At 38.0% G+C, this 24,553-nt stretch overlaps 1 protein-coding gene across 4 annotated transcripts in view; it reads right to left on the reverse strand.

Annotated features, from left to right (window-relative positions):
* Positions 1–24,553, reverse strand: part of MEIS1 (Meis homeobox 1) — a 125,257-nt gene that overhangs the window by 6,385 nt on the left and 94,319 nt on the right. For all 4 annotated transcript variants that reach the window (XM_084623384.1, XM_084623386.1, XM_084623387.1 and 1 more), the window contains one exon: positions 19,623–19,699. In XM_084623384.1, coding sequence (XP_084479510.1) covers positions 19,623–19,699 — 77 coding nt within the window. The remainder of the gene's footprint in view (positions 1–19,622; positions 19,700–24,553) is intronic.

Here is a 24,553-nt window from a genome sequence, read left to right on the forward strand (position 1 = left end):
CTTGTAGAGATTTCTTGGTTGTGGTTTTTTTTTTGCTCTTTATGCAAAGACTGAGGTCAAGGCGAGGTCATGGCTATACAGTAATTGAACTTATAATCCTGTTTTCCCCCCGCTAGGCCTGACCGTTTACAGCAAACATCTTGTTAGATTGCAATTACTGTACTACTCAAAAAATCCCCCACCGGAAATGAAAAGCAGCTCTTTTGAAATAAAAATAGTGAATATTTGTCATCTGAAACAGTATTCACCGCATTTTTAACTTTTAAACTCAATTAGTGTTGGAACCGTTATGATGAAAATGATATTCAAATTTGAACACAAGTAAAATAGAAAAGAACGCACATAATACAAAATAAAGCTCACCTGAGTCTATTCTGACTACAGCCTTAATGGCATTAAGATCATCCTCAACGAGCTAGAGTAGAACTTCTCTCTCTCTCTCATTTCACTAATCAGCAAACCCAATGAACATCACCTCCAAAAAAGTCAGCATCACCCAACTTCTCAGCAAAGACTGAAGAGTGCTCTAGAGAGATCTCCTTAAGAAGACGGCCTTGTTTTTTTACAAGCTGTACTTCAGTATTTACTTGTGGAAAAGGAGTGTTATAAGTAAAACCACATTATACTTGGCAAAATAAATCACCAAAGCAGATTTTGTGAAGCAATATGTTCAATTTGTCTTCACTGCGTGTTTGCCACACATTAGCAAGATCTTTATTGTAATAAAATTAAAAGGTACCACAGCATTCCAGCATGAATCTGGTGTGACTTCTGCTTGTTCTAAACTGACATGGAACAGTGATCAGAAAATATAGAACTTTATGTTGTTTGTACATCAGTAATCTTTAAAGGAGACATCTACAGTACAGCACACTTAGTTTCCTCAGATTTCACTTTCCTGACTGACTTCCATTACACAAGTCCTCAGAAAGTTAATCAAGATGTGAAATATAATCAATCTTGTCTTGCCAAAAGGTACTCTGGAAGCACTCACACACATACACAGGGCCCTATTCTGTAAATCTTACACATACATTAGGTCATACTTTAATCAGTACCAGTTCTGTATCAATTTTTATACACACTTCTAATACAAAAAAATAAACTACAACAAACTGTGTTGCAAATCAGTTCATCGTTATCTTGTACAAACCATGAAAATTAGAATAAATGTGAGCAGAAGGTTAGACTAATTCTCCATTCTCATTACAAGCACAGGTGTAGCACAAACACCATGTAAAAAAGGCAATTAAAATATCTGCTTCTCCCCCCCCCCCGCCCCATTAGCTGTCTTAGCTCCATGACCAATTAGAAAATTGTTTAATACCGAGAACCTGGCATTTGCAGAAAGCAATTTTCATAGCAACTCTCATAAGAAAAACAACAAAGAAATAAGGTATTTATTTTGGTAAGCCCAGAAGGCTTTTGCTTTTCCTATGTGCATCCCAACCTTGTACTGCATAGACTTCTAAATACCTGACAGAGTAGGAAGTCCTTGGAGATTAAGGGGGGGACCCTTTCTTGTAGCCATCTGAGATTGGGGAGCAGTTTTATGCTTGCTAGCTCTCCATAAAAACCCTCATTTAGGAAAATCTTTTCACTCAGACCAAGAAGTACACAGCTAAACAGCTTAAGTAAACTGAGAACATCTACTGGTACAAATAACCAAACTTTTCAACATTCCCCCTTCTCCAAAGGACACACATTATTAGTAGATTAGGTAGCTGGAATCTTACTTCAACAAAGTATTTAGTCTGGTATTTACCAATACTTATAAATAAGACCTGTCTAAAATAAAACACATTCTCACCTGTTTGTCCCACACTATCACTCAGGATGTCTACTTTCAGTACATTTTACACACAGGCACTTCCTTAAATATGTATTTTGTATAAGTAGACAGATTCTGCAAAACAGCCATGTGTTTGGATGCCTTAGGGGTGAATTCAGATGCAAGAACATTTTCCTTCTGGGCAAAGTAATAAAATGACATTCTTGCTCCTCCCACTAGAAGTCAAACTGAGGTCAGCTCCCCATCCTTGTATCTGTTTAAATAAACTGGTCCAGCTGTTTGTTTCCAAAATGCCCTTTAACCTTCTGTCCCATCCTCCCTGTCTTTGTAACAGAATGCTTTACTTTGCATTATAGTAGATTACTATGCATTAAAAAAAAAGTATCTACTTTAAAGTTTCTTTATTTTTCCTGTGAACCCAAAAGAACACATTAGATTAAAGTAGGAATAATTGTTCTGCTTTCAGAGAGCAGAATGTGATTCAATTATATCTACAAATCACATCTTAGGGCTGTTCACAAAAAAAGAAAAATATTTAATTATGTACGGAAAAGGAATATGTATTTAGGAATAAAACCTCTCTGCCACAGTTTTTAGTAAAGAAGGGCCAATAGCAAGATCACTACCTGAATTTGCAAAATTCTTGTTCAATACAATGATAGAAGCCCTGTTGGCAACAAAATGGCGGCACAAAACGTTAACAACAACAACAAAAACCCCTCCAATTGTTCCTAGCACTCACATCACTCTCGTTTCCTCCCTTGTTAACATTCAATTACTTTAAAGAATGTTTCTGTTTTAAAAATGCAGAAGGAACCAGGACTAATGCTTTTAAAAAAAAAGTATTTACTTTTGTAAAACAAATGCCTATTCAAAACTAATTTTCTCCAAATACAAATCTTCTACCAACTCCTATAACGAATTATGGTTCCATTCTGGCAAGCACTTAACCTCACACTTAAAACATAGACAGAATTTTACTCATGTTCGTAAAGTTACGCACATGCTTAAGTGTTTCCCTAAGGAATGTTTATTTCCACACTACACCATGTGTCAATAAAGTTACTCTGATGCAGACTCTTTCCTCCTGAATAGCAGAGTCAATAGCTGCTTATAACTAATGTAATTTGTCCAAGTGCAAGTCAGACCTGCCACCAAACTGAAAAAAGTTAACACATTGTGTGGAATGCTGCAAAACAATGCACATGCAAATGGCTATTTTTGTGAGTGGAAGAGAGTTAAACAGTTGGGCAAAGGTACAAGCTCAGAGAGGCTGAATTATTTTTTAAGTTAATCTCGTTTTCTTCTTCCTTTAGATACAACAGCTCCTATTCTCTCTTTTCAGAGTAGCAGCCGTGTTAGTCTGTATTCGCAAAAAGAAAAGGAGGACTTGTGGCACCTTAGATGCTCAAATAAATTTGTTAGTCTCTAAGGTGCCACAAGTACTCTTATTCTCTCTTTGCTAATCAAGCAAGAATGAACAAAAATCTATTTGTGTAGCTTCTCCCCACTCGAAAGAAAACCAAGAGGCAACACTCTTTTTTAAATATGCATTTTACTGAACTGTTTTCTTTTAGACTTTTATTCTCCAGTGGTAACTGTAGCTCTCCCCTATTTAAAGGTCTCACTATTGTGACAATGAGCATCTCTGGTCACATGGATAAGACTCAGACCAAAGCCCAGTGATGCAGCAATCCGCCTTTGAACTTTGACCTTCAGCTCGCCTGCCTTCACTGCAATAAACAAGTTTTGTTTCCTCTGGTTGAGCGGCAGCATCACCAGTGATGACCAAACAAACAAAAAAACACCACATTCCCAAAAACTTTACCAGCCAATAATTTTAGGGTGAAACTGGCTAAAATGCACCAGCCAGAAAGCGAGTATTTTCGCTAAGTCACAAAACCCTTCAAAAGGCAGATTTTGCTAGTTTCATGTTACAGCTTGCCTGATGTTTTTCACATAAATCTGCTCTTTTTCCTCTCGCTGCACCTCCCTTTGTTGCTTGTGTAGTCATCTGCAGCGCTAGCTGAAAAAGTGTGTATTTCACACTTCTGTCCATTAAATAAAATGATGCCCTCCCTTGCTATCACAGTTTCTAAAGTCACCTTTGCTTGTGACTTTACTTCATGGTCAGAGACTTCCAGTTTTCAGTGTTATATTAGATTTACTCATGCGAGCCCCCTAAAGATAGATGTTTAGACTTGATGGCGCATATAAATTTAATCCCACCTGCCCTCCCAAAATACAAACATTTTTACAATATTGCCAGTCTCTGAGCCCTTATGTTGTTCCCTGTCAATTTCACACTGGAGAGTAGTGTTGGAATGCTGGCCAGGGGGTTGCATATCAGAAGTGGTGCTATTAAGTGCCAGAAAACACACTGCTTCAATCATTTTGAAGCATGTTCTAGCAAACAGGTTTAAGGACTATAAGAAAACCCACAAAACCTATAAAATGGCAAACACCATTGTTAAACCAATGCCTTTTGTATATCTCACCTTTAAAATGTACCTATCTACTTTGAAAAGAAAGATGACTTTCAAATAAAGTATAAACAGGCCAGCTAGGCTCCATCCACATAAATATTGGTAACAAAGTACCTAAGGCTACCAACGGTATCATTTTTACAATAGATTATTTCTAAAAGCATTACCCTGCCTTCAGTTTCAGTCACCAAAACTGCCAAAATATTCACTTTCAGGACTTGCAATATTCTATATCACTTACTGGAATCACTCATTTATCTAGTGTTTCCATATTTTTTTCAATTTAACACCTAATTTCTAGAATATTTAAATGTAAACTTGTAATAATCCAAGAGTCAATGAAATGTTTAGCACATTTCATTGAGGCTTTATTCCCAATTTGCAGTTTTACTTGTTTACGTACTTTCTTGGGCCTTTTTAGGTAGTAAATTAAAGAGAGAAAAAAACTTTTGCAGACATCATTTCACAAAATTTTCACATTTCGAAGTCTAAAATGTGCTTTAAAAACAGCCTTAAAAACCACATTCAAGAATAAATAGATCCCTCTTGAATTATCAATACAGAGAGTAACTGGAGGTTTCTCAACTGTAATCATACTTCCCATCTCTAAAATGAGAAATAAATATGAAAAAAGCTCTTACTACAGTTATTAAAGAGGTTTTATCTTGAAGCTAGTTAGCGAGGTTAATGACCCATAACCACCATTCATTAACTTTCCATGCTTTCTACACTCCTTTTATTTGTGAAAAACGGGTTTCAAAACACTCAAGAAAGTTGAAGCAGACCTCATGAAGCCATGTCTGGCAACTTTTCTTGGTTTCTCTCTCCTCCTCCTCTGAAATGAAGACAGTCAGAACTGCAATATATCATTTACAACACTAAATACGGGTAGGGAGGGAAGAGAGTACATGCTCTGCTAACCGCCTACTTCAGAAACGTAATATTGGAATTTACTCAAATCACAGCAAGTCCATCAATCAGATGTATCAAAGTTCTCCCTGAAGCTTAGTTTTCCTCCTTTGGCAGCACTGGAATATTTGTCAAATGAGAATACAGAGGGTTGGGTATTGTGTAAGATAATATTTAAGAGTGAACTACAAATAAAATACTATGCAAAACTAGTGATGAAAAACCACTAATTAGCTGACAAATTTGATGTAAAGCACTAATGAAAGCCATGTGCTGTTCTGCAATTTTGTTTTAAAAATAGTTTCTGACATCAAGCATTACTATGTGACCCTACAAATGTATTCATATTGTGCATTCAGAAAAGTTTCTTTGAAGCAGGAAAATGCTATTTATTCTCTTGCAACCACAACATGCTAATGTACGAAGCATATCAAGCACAAAGATAGAAAGGATGAAGATGTAATCAGATAATACACACCCAGTGTGTATACCTGGTGTGCCCTACATTTACTAGCCAGGCAAATAAGAACTGTGTCTTTTGTCAGAATCCTGGTTGATCTTCTCTGAATGCTATATTTATTCTTCTCCCCCTCCCACCCCATGCACCTTCTTGTTATTCATTGTGGGACACACCCACGCTATGCCCAGCCCAAATAAAAGGAATGGTCTCTGGAGAGCTATGAAGGGGGTCAGGAGTGTATCCTGCCACTGAGCTGGATGGAGGCACTGCTCAGTTGCTATTACCACATCATGGTAGGAGTAGCCACTCTTGGTGCATGCCCTCCAGAAGGGATGACAATTGACGGCTCTGCATACTGACAGATTCACCTGCTCCTGGCCCTGCTCCTCCATTGATCCAAACCCTCAGCTGCATCCAGGAAGTCCCCAAAGAACACAAGGATAGCGGACACCTGAGTGATCTCCCATAATTCTACTCCTTTCCAACTTCCTGTGCCATCGAACTATACTAAATCTTCTGTGTCCAGGTCTCTATGCGGTTGGGGAGGGGCAGGCAGAAATCTGACGCCCTGACACCACAATTCTTGCAAAGACGATATAAAATCACCTAAGTGGCCAATTGATGCAAGAGTAAATCCTCCAGTAGAGAAGAGCAAGCAGAGCTAATCCTCTGCTTTTTCCCAATCCTAGATCCCACTGTAGAAGCTTTAAGGATCCTTTAAGGATCACTACAAACAGCTATAAATTAGAACAGCATTAAAGTTGTTCTTACACCTAGAGATGAACTGGTTCTTTACAGCCATGAAATAATACTATGGGCCAAGTTCTGGTCCATCACAGAAATGTCTTGAACTGTGCATCCATTTCTAATCTCCAGTGCACTTCCTACTCCCTGCTTCCAGCACAAATAATCTCCCTGCGTGGATGTATTGAGCTGTCTTTCATAGATTATAAAGCCAGAAGGGACCACTGTGAACATCTAGTCTGACCTGTTCATCTAGTCTGAGTTCCTGTTTCACAGGCTTTGCTGGATTATAGAAGCACATGCTGAAAGGCACAGACCACACTCCTGGCCTCTAACCCCTGGAATGTCCTTCAACATGCCTGCAGTAGAGTGTGTGTGGAGTGGGGCTCTCTCTGCTGGTTTTGAGGACAGCCAGAATTGGTGCGCAACTCTTCCATTCTGAACTTACCCTTCATCTGCGGCTTTTTTCACATGTGCCTACAGACAGAAAAACCAATAAATGGTCATTAGAGCTGGATAAATTCTAGAAATAGGCCTGAATATAAACCCTGAATCCTAAAACTCTGAACGCAATCTAAACTTTGTAACTCAGGCCCAAGTCTGTTGCATACCAAAATCTACAGTACAATCAGGCGGTTGGTCTTCATAAGGCAGCTTCAATCTAGCGACTTCAACTTTCTACTCTACTGCATGGATTGTGCGGTGAAAGGATAATGTCCTGAATTGGCTTTCAAATCTTATTGCAAACCATTGGCTATTTCTTTAAAAAGACTATTCCCTCTCAGGAGTATCTTCGTCTGATCTGGTATTTCCATATCATCTGTTTTTTGAACGTAGTAGCAGTGTCTGATTTTGACCCCTGCTGGCCCCGTGTCCAGACAAGAGGCACATGCACGGGCAGCAGTAGTGCAAGTTTCCCCACTAACACTCTAAAATCAGAGCTAGACAAAATACTTGCAACTCATCCATTCAAGCTTAGCTGGGGCTCTGAGATTCATTGCATTTGTGGACATCATAGCCTTAGCCCCCAAAAGATTGTCAACAGTAAGTGGGGGGTTTCTAGGGTTCCATCTGGCTTAGCACATATATCATCAGCACTGCTTTAGTATGTAAAAGTCCCTCAGACAAACAATCAAAAAAGCATATAGAACTTCTCTTTCTACCTAGTCTAGAGTCTTGCCTTGACCCTGGATCTTCCCGTCCAAAAGGCTGGTGGCCCTCTTCTGAGGTCTGGTGGCTTTTCCAGTTGGGAGCCTTGTACAGGCCACTGTCCCCCACCCACTACTTAGAATGGATCTTATGGGAGAGTGGGAAGATGTGCCCAGTCCTGTGGCCCACAGTAAAGAAGTTAGAGCAATCAGACTGCTCACACTACTAGCTGCTGGCTCAAATGAGTAGGGGCTGAGAAATGCTCTTGTGTGTGGAGGCTATAGATCTCTGTATTATGTCCTGTCCTCCAGCAGACCGTTTAGGAATTAAAGCATCCCACACCAGATGCTCCCACCCTAACAGGTCACTGGAGTGAGCTGAGAGCGGCCAACCAGACCCCTGAAGAGCCTCTTAGGGGCATACAGCCACAGAGCCTCTGAAAACAAGAAGAGAATACAAATTGAAACACTATAGTTCGATTTGTGACTCTCACATGGAATGAACCAGGTAGAATCACCCAGCAACCCATGTCCTGGCTCTTTAGGTAGGAGAGGGTAGCTCCGTTTCCATGATGATTTGGTCCTTGCTGTCGCTGCTAAGACTACAAACAAAAGTGGCAGTTGTGGTGGTGTTTTTGTGATGCAGACATCTGTTTAATAGAAACTGATCTGAAACCACCAATTCTTTCGCATAGACCATGAAAGATCATCAGCTAGTAACAACTCTCAGAAACTACTGATCTATTTAAACATCACAGAACGTACTGTTTCAAAATTTTATCTGGTAATGTGATTCCCATTTTGCTTGGAGATTAATTTCCATGAATGGAATCTCCTGTTATTGTTGATTAGGGAATCTTCCCACCATGACATTTTATTAGGGCAAGGAGAGGAGAACTGATGTTCCCAGAAAATGGTATGATCAAATGTACATCGGTAGGTCAGAGGAATGGCATAGAGGAAGGAGGCACATAAAGCTTATCACAGCTAGGTCCTCAGATAATCTATATCAGTGATGCTATGCTGATTTACACCATCTGAGGATCTATCCCTTTTAGGTTCAGGGTGGAATTATAACTGAATATTAAGAGGAAATGGATAGCACAGCATTTTAACCATTGAAACTGTTATATGACCTACATTTTGTTTAGGACTGCAGCGGTAGTATTTTTTTTAAATGTATCTGCTGTTTTCTTTTCTTTTTCTAAAAAACCCCAAAGGGATCTTTAAGTGTTTAATTCTAATACAGACAGTGATACAGAATTTCTGTAGGATTATTTAAGACCAGACTGGGCAAAAAAGTACACCCTCAAAAACACTTCCTTCCCATATGCCTCTGGCTCAGTTTCATTTTTGAGAAGAGAAAATTGTTTTATTCAACAAGGAGGCAACATTTGCCCCATTTTTAATATTTCAGGTTGACTTTTTAACTACTCAGAAATGCAGTTTGTTCTATGTAGGCGCAGCCTGGAGCAAGTTTATGATGTAAGTGAGGGAGAAGGGTCTCTGAGGGCACAGTTCTTAGCTTGTCGGGGTTTCAATTCTCAAGGGTTAATCGCTGTACACAAATCTCAGCAACTGTTGACACAAAATAGGTGGAGATCAGGTCTGTGCAAGCACAAAATACCAGAAAGGCAAACTGTATGTAAATACACTTAAGACAGATTTGACAAGAATAGACCAAAACCTGACTTGCAAAGAAATGACAAACCATTACTTCCCTCCTCCTCCACTTCCCCTGCTGAGGTTACTTTTTCTAACAACAAAAAAAAAAACCACTCTCTCATTTTAAAGAAAAACTGTAAGCACCTCAATGTATTTAAGATTGCTTGGCAGGGATTGCCATAATGTGTAAGATGTCCTATATGTTTTTAAAGAATAACTCTGTTTACACATAGCGTATACTTGGGTTTCAATTGTATTTTTTTAAACAGAAACTAAAAAAAGAATTCTGACCCAGACCCTAATACAACAGAATAAAGCTCTTGCAAAAGGGAGAAAATAAGGCAACTGGAAAATGTATGAACAGTGCCTTTTAATCTTATCTTCATGACACCTGACAGCACATTAGTTACAGAATATGAATGCATCCACTAAAAAGTTTGTCATGTACAAAACTATCATAGAAAAGATGGAATGCCTGGGGGGAAAACAATTTTTGCTACCTATTAACTTCTAAAATGCCAAGCGTCTTGACTGTCATTCTCTCGGCATGCTTGCCTTGTCTGTAGAGTGCAACATTCTGCTAAGGGAGCTGACTTCCCTCGATTTAAAAAGTGTGTGTGTTGATATGCATTTGGTAATTGCTGGCTGTTATTTAATGTATTTGATGTGTACTCAACAGAGGTTGATTTGCTTGCAAACTAGTGGAAAATTACTAGAAGTTCACTTTCCTTTTTTGTTGGCCCCATGTATCCAAGGAAGGTCTCTCCATAACTAGCAAACAGTGAAATTCAGATTGGTACAGAGGGCAAGCCCAAGGGCTAGGCACCACTGGAGTCCCACTTAAGGCCTATTTTGAGGGTTTAAATAAGCTTTGTGCTAGTTCTCTGCACAAAGGTGAATTTTACCCAGAAGGCCTATGACAAAAGCAGTGATTAAAAGGTTTTAGAACAGATCAGGGTAAAGATCATCAGACCAAGTTTTGATTACTTTGTGCATGCCAACTGAAATTCACCTCTGAGCAAACTGGCTGGCACAAAGCATCAGAATAGACTAGCTCAACATGGCTTGTAGACCTTTTGTTGGTCCTTTGTGCAGGGATGAATTTTACCTGACCCACGCACCAACAAGTAGTTCATGATCCACCTTATTCTTCTGTCACAATGGGATGTGTGGTCTCCCGAGTTCTGTCTCATTTAAGGCTGCATAGAGTTCCTGTTCCATAGGAACTTTGCCACAAGAGGGTTGGTAACAAGTAGGGGGTCTGCATATTTATGGATATGCACACAGAAAGTCACCTGACCAAGTCATGACCCATATGCAGAACCCTCCTTGGAAAAATAATTTATTCCTACTCAGAGAGGGAATAGCTGTTGGAAGGGGTTTCCAGTATTTCCACAGCTAGAACACTGGAGGAATTTTGGTGCTGGTGATTGTAACAGAGAATATTTAACTTGTCTTTGATGGCCAGCTTGAATGTGGACTCTGGGTATTACCCGCCTTTTCTCTCTTACACATGCTACTCTGTGTGTGTGTGTGTGTGTGTGTGTGTGTCTGTCTGTTCCTTTTCTGCAATGGTAGAAACTGCAAAGTCACTAAACAACCAGCCAATGATGCACCATCAGCTCTACCAAGGTTTTAGTGCTGACCCTTCCTGTTATCAGACAGGATATTCATGATCAGAAAGATTAGACTCAGGCTGATGCACTGGACAGTACAATCTTCTAATGTATCAGTTATTATACAGGCTGAGGTAACGTATATTTGTCCACACTGCCTTGTGAGTTTTAATCTTGATTCGAAGGGTTTATAGTCTTGAAATGTGTGAGGTAATTCACTCTCCCTAGGAACTCCACTCCATTTCAGTCTGGATTCAGGGCCAGCTTTGGGGACACTTGAAACAAATGGCCTCATGGGTTACTCATAGATGGCAAGAACTTTGTCTCTGGGCCTTATAATCTAGTCTAGTTTGGGGGCAGCAAGAACTCCAAGGCTGCTTTGAACAAACAATGGAGGACAAATCAACACCACAGCCATGTGGTATAGATGGTAACCTACTATAAGATAGTCTTACAGCATGATGGGTTCCTCCCACTTAAAAATGTAGTCCCAGAAGAAAAATGAGAGTGGCTTTCTGTATATATACTATAAGTACCTACCATCTTGGTAAATAATTTACTCATCTTTTGTTATTTAAGTATTTTAACCATATAAATCATACTTAAGTCTGTGCTGTAAAACATAAAACTAAGTACATTTAAAAACAGCTAAACTGTAGTTTTAAAAAATATGAAATGTACTGTTTTTTTCCTTAAAATCAGACAAAAGCAGCATCAAGGGCACACTCCTAAGATCCTCTGACATGACAATACCTGATGGATTTGAAATTCACAACTCTTCTCCCTGCAAGCTATTTGCTCAGCTTTCCTAATAATACCTTGGTTGTCTGGCAACTCTCCAGGTCTGTCTAAGGCAATATGCACGCTACACATTTTTGACTGATTTCAATATTTTCTTATGAGTAACTATACAATGTTTTACGTAGTGAGTATTCCTGATTACTGTAATTTAAGAACCAAGAAATAGACTACAGATGTAATACTATTATTACAATTGGCATTCAAGGTGAAATGCATAACAATTAGCTAAGACTTAGTGAAAACATAAAAGTAAAAATCTGTTTTAAAAGCCCTGCACATGGTACATTTAGAACAGCTAATTTACCACACATATTCTGAATTGTTTGAATAATCAAACCATTTGCTCAGCAAGATTCCTTTTTATGGTTGGTGGGCTTGATGGGGTTGGTCCACTTCCTCTTCACAGAAGCCTACTTTCTCATCTTAATTTTGCTTAGGAGTAACAAACACAACACAATGTTTAACTACTTTTCATATTGTATATTTCCTTTTACATCTGCTTTTCTTGCTTTAACATCATTCCTGTGTTTTAGTATCATTGACAAACAATGTTGAAACATCTGTAAATGTATTATTAAATTATATTAAGAAATAAAAGGGAGAACAGAAATCTGATGATCCTGATTGATGGCTGAAGTTAAGTTAATTTGTGAATGTTTTAACATTTACAGCTAAATAAGTACCTATATTTACTTCATCTCTTACTACTCAAAAAAGTATTTATTACACAGATTCAAATTGCAGCTTGACCTTTACTAGTTTTATCTGTTTACCGTAATAAAAAGAGTAAAAGATCAATCTTTAAAAAGTGCATATTTTACTACTGATGACTGAAAACTCAGCGTGACATGGTTTGTAAAGGCAATAAACGAAGGGTGTTTTGCCCATTTATTCTATTTCGCAGTTTTGTAGGCCCTGCATGTGAAAATGCACTCCTGTGTAGACGACCAGCACCAGATGTATGCATCACTTAAAGCAAGCCCACTTATCCCTAAAAATAGTGTTTAAGTGGGTCTCAAGTGGTGCATTGGTCATATAGTCACCCTCTGCATGGGGATGAATTTCACCCTCAGTGAAGTAATTTAGCTAAGATGGTATGCATTCCAAGTACCCAATTCAACTCACAGGAAATACTGGAAATGGAAGTCTTTCCCATTTACATCAACAAAAGCTGGATTGGGGCCTAACTCTGAACTGTGGAGTAACCTCTGTACAATACTACCTCATATGTGTTTCTATTTATTTATTTTTAAATGGGCCAAAATCCAGGCACACAAAGCTGAACTCTACACTAACTGCAGGTAAGCAGAAGAAATCTCTGGCTATTGGGGCCCAAATCTGACAGACCTCAAAAAAGACCCGAAGAAGAGCTCTGTGTAGCTTGAAAGCTTGTCTCTGTCACCTACAGAAGTTGGTCCAATAAAAGATATCACCTCACCCATCTTGTTTCTCGGGAAAAAAGGCATTCATCTGTTCCAGACAAAACCACTGGGGCCTGTTTGCTCATGACCAGAAGGGTCTGGTCTGTTGTTTCAGCCATCCCTTCTCCCAACCTGCTACGCAAAGACAGGAAGTGGAGAGAACTTCCACTAAGTTCCCTCCTACTGTCCAAAGTGGAAAGGGATGAAGATTATACCACCATCTCTCCTCCCACTGCAGAGAAGTGACCCCTTTACCTCCGGGCAATGGGAAGCCTCCTTCCTACTGCCTGATGGGGAAGGGCTGTACAATCCTGTCTCCTCCGAAGAGAGTGAAAAGGAGTCTGTGGCTCAATTACCACTCCACCCCAAAATGCCATTTCCATATAGATTGCATTCCATACAGTTGGGGAAACATTCGATGAAGTGATCTGTAGCTCACGAAAGCTTATGCTCAAATAAACTGGTTAGTCTCTAAGGTGCCACAAGTACCCCTTTTCTTTATATCTTGTAGTGCCCACATTAAAAAAATTCGTATAGCTGCTTCCTTGAGAAGCTCTAGCTCCTCCATGCTTTGGAACTTGAAATTTGGCAGAGGGGAGATGTCTTGGTGTCAGGGATATGCCATTTGCTGTCCCAGTGGGGAAAAAAAAAAAAAAAAAAGCCCAAATTTGGCCAAATTATAAACTTTTGAAAAATCTCCATTCACATATGCTCAGTAGAGGCTCATTTGAATTTGGCAGCTAAATTCTCCAAATATTCTGTCTATACTGGGCATGTTCCAGAGCAAGTCTGCAGGGATTGTGCAGTACTTCTGGGAACTGAGAACAGGCAGAGTGTCTCCCCCGAGCTCTTAGGGTAAGTCTACACCCATGGCTGGCCCCTGCCAGCTGACTCAGGCTCACGGGGTTCGGGCTAAGGGGCTTTTTAATTGTGGTGTAGACATTCCAGCTCAGGCTGCAGTCTGAGCCCTGGGACCCTCCCACCTCACAGGATCAGAGAGCCTGGGCTCCAGCCTGAGCCCAAATGTCTACACAGCAATTAAACAGCTCCTTAGCTCAAGCCCGAGTCAGCTGGCACGGGCCAACCACTGATTTTTAATTGCAGTATAGACATACACTCAGTGGTCCCCTGCTGATGGCCAAGTAGCATGGAAGAAAAAAGCAGCCTGATTTAAATATAGAGAGAACATGAGCTGGACTTGGGACAGCAGGGAATAGATTGGGACAAGGATCCTTGCTAGATGAGGAACTAAGATGAGGACCAGGGACAGGCTGGAGGGGACAGACGGGGTCAATGAGGGAGGGGAACAGGGACAGCAGGGTCCCCAACCACTAAGCACATTCCCTTGCAGAACCAAGATTCCTGAGAGTCTCAACATTCCTTTGCTGTAAGAAAACAACTATCAAACCCACTTCTCTCTAGTGAGTGGTCTACCCAGAGGATGACAACATGCTAGTGCTATCATTTACTCCATTAGCTCAAGTGGGAGAGATCTGAACTGTGGACTAAAGTTCCCAACCCTGCTTATGACCCATGTGGGTGATGGTATTATTCCAGATGATCCAATTTTTTATTTTTTTCATTGCTTTATAAAAAATCTAAGAAATTACATACTAAAAATCTACATTTAAAAAAAATTGATATTGCAAAGTCAAGCACCCAAATGCCAGTTGTGACTGAAACCTTAATTTGGCCCTCTTGTGCAGATGCTTTATGATACAGTCTTTAATTATATGATCACCTACTCTTTTTCCACAGGGATCCCTACCTCATTCAGTGCACAGACTAGACAGTACTATTGTCAGTTTTCTGAAAATTTAGGCCATAGCCATCTCAAATTGGGTACCCCAAATTATTGGACATTTTTCACCTTAATCTCTCGGAGCCTCTGTCCTCCATCTGTAAAACGTGGATAATACCACCCCTCACCTCAAAGTGGTGTTGTGAAGATTAGTATCTTAGTGCTTCACAAACATTAATTAATTAGAGTGATGAGCACCACAGAAATGTCCATGAGGAAATTAATAATTCTCTCTTCAAAACAAGGTTTGAATAGCATGCAGCAAATGAAGCACTGAATGAGCATAAAATAAAAGTGAATAGCTGCTCATTCCATGTGTACTATCCATCCTGTGCACTGAATGAGGCAGGGATAATGTGGAAAAAATAGCATGTGATCATGTATTTTAGACTGTTTCATAATGGATACGCACATGGGGGCCAAATAAAGATTGCACAAGCAACCTTAAGTTTGGTGTTTCCTAACTTTTGAGTGTTTGACTTTGCAGCCTTAACATTCTTTTACAGTGTGTGTGTGTGTGTGTGTATATAAACACCACACACACACTTGACAACCAATACAGTTCTGTAGCACTTGATGAGAATTGCTTTGCCGCCTAAAAGTGCCACTAGTAATTATTTAACATTAGCTCTTAACAGGAACAGATTCAGGTGGGATGCAGTAAACAAGGAAACAATATAGATTGTTTGACATACCCTATACTAGCTCTCTGTTGAAGTAATAAGTGATTGTGATTGAAACATCCAGAAAGTGCAATACAGAGCAGAAGTTTTTTATCACAGGGGAAAAACACCTTATTAACCTCTACTCTGTCAGGTCCTCTTTATGTCCATATATGCAACACTGTCAGGAATGATTGAGTGCCCCTTCTAGTTCATGTTATCATGCTCTGAACCTAAACCACTAAGGGGCTAAATGACTAACAAGAGAATGACCTGAATGGGCGATTTAGACTAACAACATACTCAACTCTGCCACTGTAGTTCCTACACCAGGCTTTTTGCTATACAATGACATGTCACTCTTTCCACAACAGAAATATCCAACAGTTGCAAAACATAGTTCCAAATGCAAACACTGCTTGGTTTACAATCAAAATCTTTATTTATAAAAAATCACTTACCTGGCCAATTCCAATATAAAAAGTATTTCAGTTCAAAACTTCTGCATTTTTAAGATATCTGTCCTGCCACTGATAAGTTTTGTGGGACATCTCATACCTTCAATCCATGCATGCAACCTCCTCTAACTTCAAGTGGAGTTGTGTATGTCAATTGAAGGAACAACAATGTTTCTGAACACATGTGAAAAATCATCCTCTTTTCATTACGAGTTTGCACAGAAAATTAAAGTACACAACTAGCATTTATTGTAAAGGCATCTAAAATATCACAGAGGATATAGAACAAATGCTTTCAAACTGCATAAAACATACCTTCTCTTCACTGACTGTTTTGTGGCAAAGTGATAATGTTATCCAGAAAATCCAATGTTCCCACTCTGGACTAACTACCCTACTACTAGACATGAGTTTATGTTTTTCATGCACATTTCATGTATTCCCACATGCTGCGTTGCTGCCAATAATTTATGACTGATCTGCACCCGGGCTGCCCTTCAGCATTTTATTTAATCTTTGCAACAGTGATTTACAATGACTCCTTCATTAACACAAAAATCTACATGTGTGTTAACAAGTTTGGAAGACTCTAAGAAAGAAGGTAATTTTTTTTTTTGAAAGTTGTGGCTGAATGACTTACAAGCCAGCTGAAGAAAGGCAAAGTAAACCATAAATGATCTGTTTGCTGTTCCCTGCAGCAAACAATTTAGGCAAAATAATTTGTTCTCATGCCTACCTTGTTATAAACAATATATTAATGAAAATGTTGGGAAACATTTTCATGTATCACCAACATTCAAATTAGCTGTTCGGTGTTTATCCCACAGGTAGTCCTTTGCATGGCCTGCTCTCTCAGACTTTCAGTGACAACATCCATTTTTGAAACTGCCCTTTTTTGAAAGCCTGTGTACTGTATTTTGGCATTGCTGCCCCTTCAAAAGTCAATGGGAAATCAAACATGGACACACAATTAAAAAAATGCACTTCATCAGCTCTCCAGTTCTGAATATTTTGGGGGAAATTGTCTCCTGAATGAATACCACAATTTAATTGTAACTCCACTGGAGAATTCTCAAACTGGCACCAGCAGTATGACTGCCCTACAACCAGGGGACTTCAGTTAGACAGTATTTTGACCTGCATTTATTTTTTTCTTGCATATAGAGCTTATACAGACATGTGTGACACAAAACCAAAAAAAGAATTTTTCAGTTAGCAGGCAAGCTGGGTACAAAGAGAGACCACAATGTCACTCAGGATAAAAAGCTACTAGCATTAGTTTAAAAGCATGCTGTGGTCATCATCTCCTAAAACTTTTCTTAGGCCTTCCTAAACTGACATACTTGTCCATAAAGAAAAGGAGGACTTGTGGCACCTTAGAGACTAACCAATTTATTTGAGCATAAGCTTTCGTGAGCTACAGCTCGCTTCATCGGATGCATACTGTGGAAAGTTTCCACAAAAGCTTATGCTCAAATAAATTGGTTAGTCTCTAAGGTGCCACAAGTCCTCCTTTTCTTTTTGCGAATACAGACTAACATGGCTGTTACTCTGATACTTGTCCATAGGAAATCGTATACTTTAGTCAGACCCTCCATTCATACTTTTCCTTGTTGACTGAAAGGACTGACTTTTTATATTTCTCCTCATAGTTCATGGCCTTCATTCACAGGCTCAGCCTTCTAAGGTTCACCCAACATGAGATTTCTAACAAAGCAGATATATAGCCTTGGAAGAAGAGGTTCAATATCTCTATGGCATACATACGGTAGCTATGCTTACGGAATATTTTTGCTAGCATATGAAAGATGGAAAGCAAAGCAAATGCACCTGTAGGAGCAGGATTTGAAGTAAGGGATGGTATGTGTTGACGTACCAACTGTACATAGCTACACATATCCAGAGCCTCTCCAAAGCAACAATCTTTTACTCAGCCATTATCAGTAAGAAGGAGCCCTGGTTATCTACATAGCCCCTAAAATGGACAAAACCACCTATCATTCAATTTAAGGACAACAATACAAATTAAAATATTGATTGGACAAAGGGTGGTGTAATAAATCTACAACAAATAAAGATACTTTCCCCTCTAATGATTTGTAATACTGAAATCCAAATTTGCTTTATGATATTATTATTTTTAGGACAACATTATTTTTTTCTTTTTACAGCAAGTATCTGGAAGCACACTTCAGTATATAAGATATTCTGTATTTTCCTTTAATCAGTGTCTTACAAGGCTGCAAAAAAAAAAATTGATCTCCCAGGTCTGCTGTGAGGTCACAGAAATTGATAACCCTTACAAGCTACGCTTATGTGAGTCTGCCTGTGTCTCACAGATAGTGCACTTTGTAAATTAATCCTCCAAAGGCAAATATATTGTAAGTAGCTTGTTATCTCTAAAGTACTAAATTGAAGAATACATGGGATTATATTGACAGAAATTACGTTTTCTGTAATGGGGTTTAATATATCTGAAATCTCTCCGATAGGCTCCTAGTCTCTCTCACCAAGGAGGGTTTGTTAATGTAGGTGCAATGGACATCAAGACAAAATTTATTCACTAAAATGGATTAGGCCATGTAATCAGAGCTTCAGTAATATTAATCTCGGACACTTATTGAATGAAGGGGGAGGGAGAACAACTTTTGTCTGCAAACTGGCACTTCTGACTCCCTTCCCTGCAGTAGGCTTGCAGCTTATGTTGGCAATTTCTGGGTATTACTTCAAAGAGGATAAGGTTTCCCATCATAAACACTAATTCAAAAATATTAGAACAATTAATCAGATATACTTAGTTTCACAGGGTTTTAGGTTTTGATACACTTCAAATGTGACATTTGTTCTGCTCTTTTGTATGAAACCTGGATTTCAATAACCGTATTGTTGCCGTAACAAAGGGTAATAAATCATACCTTTTAAAAATAGTCTTGTTGCCACAATTTTGTACTTAAATGGGAATACTTTTGGCTGATGCAGAAACCCAGCCACAAATAATAAGCAACTTAACATCTGCTTCCAAAACAGCAAAGGTTTAATTTCTTAAAGCCGTCTCTGCTATAACAAATCAAGGGTCCCAACTATCCTTACTTTTAAATTAATAAATTAAACACACAATTTTTTTCCCTGTAATACTTCAGTGGGGAAAAGGCAGATTTTCCTTGAAGTTTGTTTCAAGATTTTCTTTTCTTTCTCTCTTTTTTAAAAAACTCAAATTACACTGAGAAGATCCCCAAATAACTTTGTTAGTCAAAAATAATAATTTGATATAAATGGTGATGGACTCAATCAATACAGACTGAAGAAAATGTGCAGAGTGATGTACATCTGACTTAAATTTTCTGGGTCTCAAGTGATTGATTTCTTAAAGGATGGGTATGCAGATAGAATTATATCCAGGGAAAATACAGACATGCATATAAACTGAAATGTAACTATTTAAAGAGCTATGGGAAAGTAAATACTATATGTTTTCTGCAGTACTAAAACTATAGTTCCCATACCTGAAACCATTCTGTAGGCTACATTACATTTGCATCAATAAACTTCCACGGAAAGCAGGCAACTGCAGGGTGTGTCAGCAGAATGCCAATCATTAGAGGCAGGTTGCTTGTGGTCAGAGTACTGGCTGTGGGTAAACACTAAGTAAAATTACTTACCAATTGTTCACCTGAAGTATAGTGAGCCCTGTGTCTTGTGCCAACTGTTTTTTCTGTTCTTCTGAAGGGTAAGGGTGCTAAAAGATACCAAAATAAATATATATATTTAAAATGATGGTTTTACTCACTTTTAATTAACAATAAAGTCTGACGTCTATTATTAAAAAGTGAAAATGCTGAGGTGTGTCACTTTTTGTAATTATTAATGGGCTACTACATCATTTAATTAATGGCAGTAAAAGACAGGCCAATTATAAAGATTAGTGAAGTGAAGAAATAGCTGCTCAGGATACTGGCAGTACCTTGATACTCTGTGCAGATATTTGTTGCAGTATCACAAAGTTTTGTGATTGTCTTATGTGAATTATTAAAGTCATGTTACTGAGGGCTTTTTCGGCATTTCACCAAATAATAAAGAAAACATGCACACAATAGATATGTAAGCACCACTAGATTCTGATTTAATGAAGGCAAATCTTATCTGTGCCTGAAAATAATTTGCAAATAAGATCAGCATCTCAAACAGCAACAAATGCTGGGATTTTGAACATAGGCCAATATAAGGTCAATGATCAGCACATTTTTGTCTGACATTAACATAGCTGTGCTACACTAATCATGAGAGACTGAAAATAAATACTAGTTTAAATGAAGACAATGTTAAAATTAAATCATAAAAGATACATTTCTTGTGAGAACTTGACTGCTTTCTCAGAAAATTCACTTATATGTGAATACAAATTACTTAATGAGTTAAAAGCAAAAAACATATCCAAGTCTGAATTTAGAAACAACTTTGCCAATGTCATTTTCCTTGATGTTAAAGTGTTAATTGTCCTTAAAGAAAATGAACCAACCCCACAAATACAGCAATTCTCAGGAAGAAATGTTGATTAGGGTAATCTATTCTGGCCCTATACTTGAGGTAACAGTACCACTAACTTGAAATTTAAATGCCAGAATACCCGGGACTAACTTCTGGTCCACTACACGATAAAGTTATTTTAAAATTCCAGTAAAATTATTTGATAAAATAGATTTGACATGTCCAAACAGCACGTTAACGGTTGCAACATTCTTTACTGTATTATGCATGCATCCATTTTTCCACAAACATTCCACTGTTCTTTGGCGTTGCCATTAGGTGTCATATTACAAAAGATGTAAATGAGAACTTTTAAAAAATATAGGAATTTATAACTCAAAATCCAGGGATCTTACTTCTATGATAACTATTGAACATGTTTTACATACTACTCTGAACCACATAACCGGAAATCTAATAGCTATGTTATACTAATTAACATTACTGAATTACCTCATCTTACTAACTATGGACCCTCATCATTCAATTTATTTTCTCTTGTCAGTTTGGCCAACAGAACAGAAAGCACGTTGCAGTGGACTCTAACACTAACAGAATATGCCTATGACACAGAAAAATGATTAACTTGACTTTTACCCATCAATGGTAGAATATTATATGTAGACTGAATATATCTTATATACTTTCCAATACCAATATATTTTTACCTTTTGAAAATGCTTCCAGTGCAGCTCCATATTGCTAATTACATCTGAACTACATTTCCATTAATGACAAGTATACTTTTATGGACATAAATATGACAACCATTGAGAGAACATTCATAAAAACTATTTTGAATTGTATTATTTGTTAAATGTGCTGATAGTCGCTCCTTGCCGAGTTTGCAAGCCACCTTTCAGTTCTTTTATGGTCTATGGTCACAGTATCAATGCCATTTAAGTTTAGAGTCAATGTAATTGCTGCTGAAATTCACTTGTGCTTTATTTTCAGAAACATGTCTGTACGTATATTCTACGCAGCAAACGGTTGTATTTTAGTTCTGTCCATCAATTTGATCTTAGTCCATTAGAATAACCTGCCCATTCAGCTTGAAATAGCCTCAGTATTCTCTTCAAAACCTTACAGTGAAGATTTGTAGACTTTCATTTTAGTTTTACTTCTCATTTTAACTTTACTATCATAAAAGGATATGCTTTATTTTCTTATTTTGTTTTGTCACCTTGCATGTGATCAGATTTTAAGTAATTGAACAAACGGTGTCTCATTTTATGTAGCAAGCATTAATTACTAGATAGCCTCTAGCTTTTGGAATTGAGAACTCTGTCTCCATTAAGCAATTTTCAATTGTTCTGGACTTTTTTCCAAATAGACAAGACCGGATAAAATTAGTCATCAGAATAATACAGCCACTGTATAAATAATTGCTTTAAGTGTATCAAAACAAAATTCCTTAAATCATGGTATGTTTAAGGTCATCTGATTTTTTCCATAGTCTAGTTATTGGCTTAATGTAGCATAAACTTTGAATTTCATGAAAAATCTATAATTGTTATAATCACATGAAAGCCATGACTTGATGTGGCTAATCCCTCTTAGCCAAAAGTTCACAATGAGGTAGGCTTTTTATACTGAGACTCAATATGTTTAAAATATCTTGAACACTGCATCCTTAATACATAAGCTATTTGTGGATACTATGAGTTGTGCCTTTGTAGGCTTAAAAAAAAATGACTTGACAACTAATCAACATGTCACAGGCTAGGTTGCTATAAAAACTTTCAAAGCCTTGTTGCATTCCCACCCACCAGGCTAGTAAGGCATATGCTACAGGCAATGGCAGACATCACGTTGCAACAGAGATAAAGGGGAAACCCCTAAGAACTACCATTTTATGAAGAAATAGGAAATTCATTCTGTACTATTACTGTTAATCCTCTTTTCACATATGTAGCAGTAATAGATAGTTTCCATGAGAGTGCTCCTTTATTAATTTTGGTTAAAAGGGACAAAGACACTCTTAAAAAACGTCACTTATAAAGGTAGCTCTGATTCCCGTTGGCAAATATACCTAACACTAAGATCACTTTGGGATATCAAAGCAAATTGGACCACTGTTCAATAAACAGTGACTTGAAACCTTTACTTTGTTATGTACATTAGCCTCATACCATTATCTCTTAAAAGCTTAATTATTTGCAAACAATTGATCAAGATGTGAATTTGAGAAAGGAATGCTAGGACCACTGGGAGAGCTGCAACGCATTAGGAGAGCAAACAAAATTACCTTTAGATCTTACAATAAGAATTAACGATTGGGACCATATATAGGGCAGTGCAGTAGCTGAAATGTTCTTTCTGGAGTGTTTTCCATTTGATCTACATTAACACCTCAGGAATGAGTGAAAGCTATAAAACAGTGATTATGTAGGGGAAGGCTAACCCTCCTTCCCAGAATCAATCCAACACATGTATATTGGGAGATTGCAGACTAGCTTTCCTGTGGAGGCTAGAGGAAAAGGGTGCCTCCAAGAGATATGCTCTAAGAATTATTTTGGGAAAGTTCGATGGTCTGTGTTATGCAGAAGGTCAAACAAGATAATCACACTGGTCCCTTCTGGTCTTGGAATTTATGAAAATAGGTAGCTAGTAGGGAAACAGAAATTCAGAAGAACTCAGGCTTACAACAAATAAGAGCTAAGGCATTACTGTAAAATAACGGGGCCAAATTCTACTTTTTTCTATTCAATAGGTTGCAGCAGTGTTACAGCACAACATTTGGCCTATCTGAAACCTATCACTTGTTCCTTACTATAAACCTAGTACTGAAATGTGGATTGACACTATTAATGTGTTTTTGCAGCTCTGTGGTATTACTTGTAATAATGATTTAGTACAGAAGTGATTGCTTAATAATCCCATCTGAGTCTGCATGCAAATGCAAATTTAACCCTAGGGGATTTGCCCAGGGCAATATAAACAGTTAAGGAACATTTGAAAAGGTAAAAATAACTTACAGAATTTAAGTCAGAGCAGTCATTTTAGCAGTAACAAAGCAATGAAACTGACAGAGAGAAAAATGTAATTTTCCATTACGTTCTCTGTGAACAGTTTAATAAAACTGTACTTAGAGAGTAGCATTCTAGATAGAAAGTGTTGTTGTTTTGTTTTTAAAATGCTGCAGAGAACTTGTTTAACCAAACAATCAATAAGACTTATTTATTCTTTGACTACAGTCAGTGGGTAAAGAGAAACTCTCCAGTAAATACAGATGGAAAGTGTCCAGACCCATATCTTAATGATACTCCTTGTCCAAATGTACTCCTTTCATCAAATTTTCCACTACTGACTGCAAATGTGGATGCCAGGACAGTGATACACTTTATCTTATCTGCCCTGGTAACCAAGTATCAATAACATTCCCTCCCTCATTGCCTTGCCCACTATAACAGCACATTGTAATGGTTGCAGAAAAATGGAAAATAATCCTGTACAGAGCTTGCTGCTGAGATAATGGAAGGCTAAGCTGTCCCTTCTCAAACCCCAGATTAGTAATTTCTTGTGACACAGAACTGCCTCTATACCCAAACTGCAAAACAGCTGTAACAAAGCACAGAGATAGAAGCAATTTTCAAGCAAAATGTTATATGTTATATTTTAAAAGGTATGGGAATAGGCACAGGAAGAACTGATCTAATATGAGGAGTTATGGCAACTGTCCAATATAATAACCCTTATCAAAGCATGTTCTGTTGCTTGGTTGAATATGGGAGAACAATTTCAGAAGTTCTTTTATCCTTTTCCTCCAGTCCTCTGCCTCCTCCACAGCTAAGTTTAATGCATTTATAGAAGATGACCTTGAGCTAAACTCTGGTATGTGATGGAGAGATACTTACTCCCCTCAAAAAACTCCCCCTCAAAAAAAAAAAAAGTCTACCACATGGACTTTCACTATATTAACCATAACATTCCTGTATTATGCTATAAAATGTTCTAATGAAATGTTTTTGAATGTATATATAGTTTTATTTTAAAGATTCTTGCTCAGCTATATTACGGGTCTAAACCTAGCTGTTCAATTAATAAACAGAAGTAGTAGATGATC

This window comes from Lepidochelys olivacea, assembly GCF_965140295.1.
Source record: "Lepidochelys olivacea isolate rLepOli2 genome assembly, chromosome: 3".
NCBI lineage: Eukaryota > Metazoa > Chordata > Testudines > Cheloniidae > Lepidochelys > Lepidochelys olivacea.